At 42.0% G+C, this 9,394-nt stretch overlaps 1 protein-coding gene across 1 annotated transcript; it reads right to left on the bottom strand.

Moving 5' to 3' along the window:
- Positions 1–3,769: 3,769 nt before the first annotated feature.
- LOC119296803 lies at positions 3,770–4,696 on the bottom strand. Its single transcript, XM_037574864.1, has 3 exons — positions 4,652–4,696; positions 4,283–4,476; positions 3,770–3,997 (listed from the first exon to the last, which is right to left on the bottom strand). Exons 1-3 carry the CDS (start codon positions 4,694–4,696, stop codon positions 3,799–3,801), a joined length of 438 nt encoding a protein of 145 aa, XP_037430761.1. The 3' UTR covers positions 3,770–3,798.
- Positions 4,697–9,394: the final 4,698 nt, after the last annotated feature.

The following is a 9,394-nucleotide window of genomic DNA, read 5'->3' as shown; positions in this document are numbered from 1 at the left end:
ATAAGAGGTACTATAGAACATACCTTACAGAAACTACAAATTTAGATCTTGAAGAATCATACCGAAAGACGTAAGGAGCAGCGCCAATACCAATACCAGGACGGTGATCTTGAAAGCCATGATCGGCCAAAGAGAGGAAGTACAGAACACTAGCTTTGGGCTTAATATCGGGTCTAGTGGCTATAAGGTTGTGTGAGAGGAAGCAATGCACGCTCTACAAGTTCAGAGCGTGGATTTATAGAGAAGCACAAGTGTTATCTGTAGTATGGAAATATATCCTGGATATGCAATTTAGGAAATATTTTGATGTCAACCTTTTTGGTTTGTTTTTATTGCTTACTGCATATATCACGTGAGCTGATAATAACCTTCCTCTTATTGGTATTAATTAATTAATAAAGATTTGGGGTGGTTAACGCTGATGGCATAGGGCGATTCTAGGGATCGGTTGCTTCCCATCGGACTACATCTAGGCCGAAAATATGATTGCTTTCACCAGGACCGTGCAACGCTCCAGTCAAATGTGCAGTTTGTGAGACAGCTTGCGTGCAGGATTTGGCATTAGTTATGATTAGTTTGTTTTCAAACAACTTCTTCCTCAAATCAACGTATACCATACACCTGTCGGATGATATCTGTCGTACATATAGCGTAGTTGCTACACAGATTTCAAGCGTGGGAGTGCTTACTTCCGAAATGGAATGGCAGTGTGAACGACTGCCTTGAATCCAAAATTTTAATTTTCTTCGTCCAGTTAACCTTTTTGTTTCGGATTCTATTTTTTTTATTTGTTTCCGTCAAATTGCTTCCATGGCAACTAAATAAAGATGAGTGCTTCGCTTAACTAGCAGGTAGTGCGACTGTGGGAAGCATGCCGTCGCGCCTCACTGGTTCGCCTGGGAATAGTCAAACCGTTGCAGGATTTTTATTGAACTCAACATATATTGAGTAAATTTGGCAATACAAAGCACAAGAGAGAAAAGTTAGTGAAATATAGAAAACTATTGGTAAAAGCTATATTTTAAGAGAACCCATTAGAATTTGGTTTACTTGACTATATGAAATCCAAAGAACTATCATTAAAATCAATATTTTAGAGATAACCTGAGAACTTGCTAAATTTCCGTGTGTCGCCACGGCTAACATAACAATGCACATACAAGCATGCAATTAATTTCCTCTCTCGATATAAAAAGACTCAAAAGGCATATCCATTTAATCTCGGTCATCGAACCGTATCAATCCAACGACCTAGATTGGTCCATAAGCGCTCAACATGTTTAGCCTACAATTAATATCATACCATATATAGCGTCAATGCAATCACAAAATTGACGTGTAATTGATGTTCTATCTAATATAAGCATGGAATTAATTTGCTCTCTAATTGATGTCCTTCTGTCTGTCTTTTAGAAAGACAATCTCACATATATGGTGTAATTTATAAATTCTTAATTACGAAATATTTACGTGATTGAATTGAATTGGAACCTGCCAAAGCAAGCACAAAAAAAAGGAGTGTCCGACTAGTCAATTCGATTTTTAATGGGAGGGTGAAAAAACCAGTGTGGAGGGGTGGTGGTGGGAGGTGGAGGTGGAAATAAACCATGGAGACGAAAATAAACCATGTGTACCGGACTACCAACTCCCCTATTAGCAGTAGAGATTTGTTGCACTCAACTGAAAAAAATGATCTGCAATAGGAAATTTGATGTAAGTAATACCAAAAGTAACACATGGTAACATGGTAACCCAATACATAATCATGAAAGTAGTTAGAATAAAAAAATCGGAAGTCATGCATAGAAATAAAATCTAATTACAGATACGTCTGTCGGGATATGCATATATATTCCAATTTATGAAGATACAACTCAAGTTTTTTGTGATCTAACATGTACAGTATAAACTTCTAGATGAACAGATCCTATGATAGAGATGATTTGGCCCAAGTATGTGAAATACAAACTGAAATTTGGAGAATAAGATGAAACTTCAAAGCTTAACTTGTACAAAGGACAAATACCTAACACAAAGTGCTTGTTAATTTATATTGCTACTTATTAACATCACTACTTGAGTATATGGCAGGGTAACAGGATATTAGAACCATCACTTCCTGAGGATATCTACTGGAAAGGAATTGAGGATGACATATCTTTTTTATTTTGAAGAACACTCAGAGAGCATTCTTGGAATCAACAGGGCATGAAAGCCCACTTTTGATCATAGACTGGAAATATTGTGCAAAATTGCTTATAGATGGATCTAGATCATATAACCTTCTATAGTCACTATATCAACAATAACATCCTTCCCCTCTGATATCCTTCGTTACGTATTTTCTCTAATAGTCTTGTAAAGGAATGAGTAACAATCTCAACAAACTGAATGGGTAGTCAAACCAAGTGAACAATTTTTCGTCAATGAAAAATAGTAAAACCAACAAAATATATGTTGAATTTATTTCAGGGTCAGCTTTTGTTTCTAGGATTGACATTGCAGTTCTTTTGCCTCGCCCTCAAGGGTCAGTTCTTTTCAGCTTTCGTTTCTCCAGAATCAGTTTCTAAGAAACCGCCCACAGAATTAGCTGCCCATAGAATCTGGTGTCCATTTCTCTTCTGAGATTGCAGTATGAGTTTGTGGGATGAGTTGTGTGCTTAAATGTTTGTAATGTCCGTGAACTGAAATCGTGTGTTGGTTTGCTAATACTAAGTTGTATCGAACAATTCCGTGTCGAATATGGGCACGAATTTTTTTTTCCGAATCTATAGAGTCTATCAATGTAAGCCGGGCCGAACTCAGGCCTGTCCCGTAGACGTTGGGTTGGCCCGGCCCGGCCCGGTATATGGCCAGATATATGTTACATGTGCAACGTAGTGTGCTTCATGTCTGGAGCGCATAGGTTGCGCCACATTGCGAGGACAAGCCATAATATAATACAATAGAAAATTTGATTTTACTTCGAATTAGAATAGGAAGCTTACTTTTATTTCTAAAATAATTTGAGGTTTCTTCTTTATTTTGGTTTGGAGTAGTATAATTGCTCGAAAATGAGTATTTCATTGTGGAATTCTAAAATAAACTAAGACCCTTTTTAAGTACATGTCATTCTGCCAATCTTGCGCTGCACGCGAGTACACTAAACGAGCATGTGAAGTACACATATCTTGTTTCGAGGAGCACAAGTTAGTTCTGCACAGGGGTACAAGTTGCGCTTGAAGAAGTTCACTAAAGCCTATAAAAACGGATCTAGTTTTGAAGATTTTAACGCGAGGCATGTAACGGTGTAAATGGTCCACACCCGGTTCAACAAATATTCCATTTTAAAACCGGATACATGAAGAACACACGAACACACAAACCACCCTTCTCCTCCCGTGACAAGAAACTAACTAAACTCTGATGGCGATAAGAGACGCACATGAGTAACGACATTTATTCCGATTAATGATTTTGAGTCCAGATGGCAACCACCTAAAATGGCTTTCGTAACATACAAAAAAGCTTCACAAGCACATATGTTTCAAGCAGTGCAGATAAACTTTTGAATTCTTTCTTATGATTTGAATGAAACCGTAACAAACACACAAAACACGCAAAATGGTAGCATGGGTCAAAGCACACGCCTTCCACCTACCACGGTCCGTATAGAGCGCTCCTCCTTTGGAAGGCAAAGACAACCATTGCATGGTGGCAGAGCTAAACTTAGACTTGCTTTGGCGGTGCAGGAGCAATAGCGTTGCAACCGTCTTTAGATGTCGTTGGCACCAGAGGAGGATTACTGCCAATGTATGCTTAGTAATGGTCCTTCTTCCGAACTAGGCGGTATGAGGCAACCTCAAGGGCGGCAACTACAAGAAACAAAAACATCGCAATCACGAAAATTGCGACACCTCCGACAATCCTAGCGTTCCCAACAGTTTTCTTTGCAGAGCCTTCAAACCCTAACATGGCGCCTGTCAGAAATAGTAGCACTGCTATGATCGCAAGGACCCTGAAAGTGTAGACGCATGGCGTAGAGACCATATTAATTATACAAGTTAAATGAACAAGCCACCAAGTAGATATCGATTATGTATTTAAGTTCAGTTTTCAAATTCTAAGAGAAATGATAAAAGAACAATGAATTCTAAAGCTCTCGGGCCACGCCACCACTTAGCACACCACGGCATTAGACTAGCATTAATTGTAGCATTAATATTAATGATGATATTTTCCTCGATTAGCGAGAAAAAGCAAGCCGGATGTCGAGTTGTGAATAACCAAATTATTTATGTACCATGAGATGATGAAGAAGACCACCGCGGCAATGCGCTTGGCCCCCTTAGCTATCCGCCACGCCCCACAACAGCAGATGGCCATGCTGGCAAGAATCTGCGTCATCGATGCCAACACGGCTGCTACCATGCCGCATGTCATCGCCGGCGATTGCCGGTACGTAGAGAACTCGCCATGGTCATCTTGATGATGTTTCTGCCTGAATGAATGCACAACGTTAAGAAGAATTAACAATATTATTATCAACTAGATTATGCTTTGCCAAAGTTTTTATTTTGAAATCTTGGCCGAAGGTTAGAGTGAGAAAGAGATACCATCTGGCAGGTTACAATGACAGAGACATAATATCTAGCGTGCGATGTGTGCATACCAGCGCCAAGAGAACCGCGCTGATGACTCCGAACACGATCGTCATCACAGCGAGGATGCTGGTCACTACTAATCGGAGCAGATGAGTTAAATAGTACATTGCCACACGCATATAGATAGACAGAGATGAACAAGTGCATGAATGCAAGTATGCAACGTTAGCTCGAATAAGTTACCCGAGGACGGGCAACCTCTTGCATGAAGATTGTCACCCGCATTGCTCCATTTCGTGTAAGCTATATAAAGTTGGTAAATGTATAATTTCTTTCCGTAATAATAAGGTAAGGATTGACTCCGTGAGTTCACTGTCACAATACGCTTATTTTCGTAATTTTACGCTTTCAGTTTGAATTTAAAACATATTCAAGATGGTACTAAATTTTGTCTCTGCAATATCTGGCTTTTTCTGAAATCAACCCGCACTCCTATTGTTCAAGTTAACCAGATGGTTAGAGGGACTGTGGTATCACCAGCCCATCAGGGTTCAAATCCTGTTGCTCGCATTTATTTCTAGATTTATTTCAGGATTTCCGGCGATGCACATTCAGTGGGAGGAGACGTTCCGTCGACGACGAGGCGCCTATGGTGACTTCATAAATTTCAAGATGATATGTCGGCTCAGTCTTTCGGAGGAGCTCATAGGGGTAGGTTGTGCATGTGTGCGTTCATAGGAGTGAGTGTATGCATGTGTATATGAGCGCTTGTGTCTGTACTGATGTTCAAAAAAAAGTCAACCAGACGGTACGGGGAACAGAAAAGAAAAGAAAAATCCCACCCAGACGAGCCACGACCTTGCCTCCAGCACGCCGCCACCACCAGCCACTGCCCCTCCGCTGTGTGCCGCCACCACCGGCTCACGCCCCTTCGCCGCGCAGCGTCCTGGTCGCCGCCGCCGGCCTTGCATCACCTCAACGTCTGACACTCGAATCTCGCAGTCCCACCGCACACCTGCTCCCTTGCCAAGTTCGTCCAGGCGGCCCCCATACTCGCCGCCTTTGCAGACATCCCCTGTGGCGCCAATCTCAAGAGCCCCGACAACTTATCCGACAGCTCGATTCCGTGCATCCCGACTCGATTACTTCAAGGAGGAGGAGGATGACGATGAGGTGGAGCTCCTGGACACGGCCGCCTGTCCCCGAGATGTCTGCAGCAACGGTGGCCTCTCGTGCACACGAAGGTCTATGTGGATGCGGAAATTTAGTTCGACCTAACCTCGAGGTGCCGGCCTCCCCAAGTTCCTGTTGACGGTGGCCTCCCGAAGCTCCTGCCGGCCTCCTCCCCGAGCCCCAAGCACGAACAAAGTACCGTGTTGCACACCTGAAAGTCACCCAGCTGTTGGATTAATTATGCATCTATGGGATGCCATTAGCAGGATCAAATTGCATCTAGATCACCCAATAACCATGAACAGAGAAGGGATTAGAGGTTCTTTACATGTCACAAAAGTGGACATGATCGCCTGCTCGATGCAGGCGTGATGAAGGGGTGTCGTAGTCGAGGTAGAAGTCCTCCTCAACGTCCTGCTGCCCTCAGGACACCATCGACATTGTCCGAGGACGGAAGCGGCGGCTGGAGTAGGTCTTCGCGTCGCTGCAGTGCTCCCCCTAATTGGATGGGGTGAGAGAATATCGGGAGGGGAGTAAAACCGTACGAGAATTGTGATCGCGCAGGCTGCCAACCCTCTCCCGTACCCCCCTTTTATCTAGCACTGGCGACAGAGGACCTAAACCGTCAGTTGGTTTGGGTGCCCCGATCAGGGCGCCTCAGTTGGGATAAAAGCCCACGTACGTTGGTGTGTGGGGCCATTTTCTTTAACGTTACCTTTCCTTCCTGTTTTTTGTTAGACTAGTAGATCTAACTGGTCTATTTAAGCTGTCGGATCAAACCAACATTCTCTCCATTGATCGTTAGGCTTAACTTCATTCTCCCATTCTACATAGGAATGATGTACCAAAGTGAGGTGTTACAACAGCTCGAAACGCCATGGAACCTCAACACTTATAGCACACCCGCCTATTTCGAAATGGAAAACATTTTGCTAATTGGGGAGTGGTTTATCTTAATGGTCCTCTTATTCCAGAATCTTAAAGCTTCCGGTAGTCCCATGCCGGCAACATGCTCACGGAAAATACTGGATGGTAAGCCTTTTGTTAGCGGATCCGCAAGCATATGCTTCGTTCTTATATGTTTAACATCAATTGTTTGATCCTGGATTCTATCTTTCACAACATGATACTTTATGTCAATGTGTTTGGTAGCATCACTTGACCTATTGTTACTCGTATAGAAAACTGTGGGTTCATTATCGCAGTATAATAAAATTGGTTTAGATATGCTGTCAACCACTTTAAGTCTGGGAATAAAATTCTTTAGCCATACAGCCTGCCCGGTGGCCTCATAACATGCTACAAATTCTGCTTGCATCGTAGATCCAGCAGTTAACGTTTGTTTGGAGCTTTTCCACGATATAGCTCCTCCCGCGAGTGTGAATATATAACCTGATGTGGATCTCTTACTATCCACACACCCGGCAAAATCAGAGTCTGAATAACCAACATTTCTAGGTTATCAGTTCTTTTATATGTAAGCATGAAATCCTTAGTTCCTTGCATATAACGCAAGACTTTCTTTGCGGCCTTCTAGTGGTCCGATCCTGGATTTGATTGGTATCTGCCAAGCATCCCGGTTACAAAACATAAATCTGGGCGTGTACAAACTTGAGAATACATGATGCTTCCGACAACTGAAGCATAAGGAACCGACTTCATCTGATCAGTTTCATATTGGTTCCTCGGACATTGAAATGTCCCAAACTTATCGCTCTTAACTATAGGAGCAGGTGAGGATGAGCACTTATGCATATTGAATTTTTTCAGTACTCTCTCAAAGTATGCCTTTTGAGATAGTCCTAGCATTCCTCTGGACCTATCTCGATGAATCTCGATGCCGAGGACATACAAGGCTTCACCAAGATCTTTCATATCAAAACTGGATGACAGAAAATTCTTGGCCTCATGCAGCGTATCCTTATCGCTACATGCCAACAATATGTCATCAACGTATAAAAATGTGAACCTACTTCCTTTAAACTTAACATATATGCAGTTGTCCACAACATTTTTGGTGAAACCAAAAGTTTTGATAATTTTATCAAACTTGAGGTACCACTCTCTTGAAGCTTGCTTCAACCCATAAATTGATTTCTTTTAGACGACATGCTAAATGTTCCTTCCCTTCCACAACAAAACCTTCTGGTTGAGCCATGTAAACGTTTTCTTTTAAGTCACCATTCAGAAATGTTGTTTTAACATCCATTTGGTGTAGTTCTAGGTCGTAATGAGCTACTAATGCCATTATGATTCTGAAAGAATCCTTAGTTGACACAGGAGTGAAGGTTTGCTTATAGTCAATTCCTTCTCTCTGTGTATACCCTTTTGCCACTAGCCTTGCCTTGAACCATTCGACATTCCCTTTGGAATCATACATGGTTTTGTAGATGCACTTGCAGCCTACTCTCTTAGCTCCATCGGGAACTTCTACTAAGTCCCAAACATCGTTTGAGGCCATAGATTTTAGCTCGTCTTCCATGGTAACTAACCACTTGGACGAATTTTCGCTTTTAATGGCTTCCTTATAGGAGGTTGGATCCTCCACCTTTCCCATATCATTCATATCCTCAATCATGAAAGTGACATAGTCATATGATATGGCTTTCTTCCTTTCACGTTGTGGTCTACCCACGGGAGGAGGTGGTGGTGGTACATCATCATTTTGAGGATCATTATTTTCTTGGTAGTCCTCATTTGTGTTTGAATTTTCATTATTAGTCTCCAGATCATCAGCTGACTGAGAAACTGAACCATGAGATTCAGGATCATCAGATGTCACATTTCTTCGTATTGGGAAAACAATCTCTTGGATAATCGGGGATGGTGCACAAACCCGCTTCTCCTCAAGATCGACCTCCCTTAAATTTGTGACCTTATTATCCTCAAAAAGTACTGCTTGCCTAGTCTCCACAAACTTGGTGGTGTGACTTGGACAATAAAAATGATATCCCTTTCCCCTATGAGGGTATCCAACGAAGAAACAACTAACTTTTTTTGGATCCAATTTCTTAAGTTGTGGATTGAAAACTTTAGCTTCAGCAGGGCAACCCCACACTCGTAAGTAATTCAAGCTTGGTTTCTTTCCCACCCACATCTCGTAAGGTGTGTTTGGTGCTAACTTAGTTGGAGCAAGATTTAGTATGTGTGCGGATATTTTTAATGCCTCTATCCAAAGGCTTACTGGTAAACTCGAATGACTAAGCATGCTTCGCACCATATTTATAAGGGTGCTATTGCGACGCTCGGCCACACCATTTTGTTGTGGTTCACCAGGCATTGAGTACTAAGCAATGATTCCATTTTCAGATAAGAACTTGGCAAAAGGTCCAGGAATCTGCCCATAAGGAGCATGCCTACCATAATACTCTCCCCCACGATCAGACCGTACAACTTTAATTTTTGCGTTCAGTTGATTTTCAACCTCAGCTTTATAGACTTTGAATTTCTCCAAAGCTTCCGATCGGTCACGTATGGGATAAATATATCCATAGCGGGAAAATTCATCTGTGAATGTAATGAATGAATCAAAACCATCTACAGACTTAACATTAAGGGGTCCGCATATGTCGGTGTGAATTAATTCTAAAACCCTTGTGGCTCTTACTACTCCTTTCTTAATTGTTTTTGCGAATTTT

The sequence above is a fragment of the Triticum dicoccoides genome, chromosome 5A (assembly GCF_002162155.2).
Source record: "Triticum dicoccoides isolate Atlit2015 ecotype Zavitan chromosome 5A, WEW_v2.0, whole genome shotgun sequence".
NCBI classification, from domain to species: Eukaryota; Viridiplantae; Streptophyta; class Magnoliopsida; order Poales; family Poaceae; genus Triticum; species Triticum dicoccoides.
This window is presented reverse-complemented; position numbering and strand designations above follow the sequence as displayed.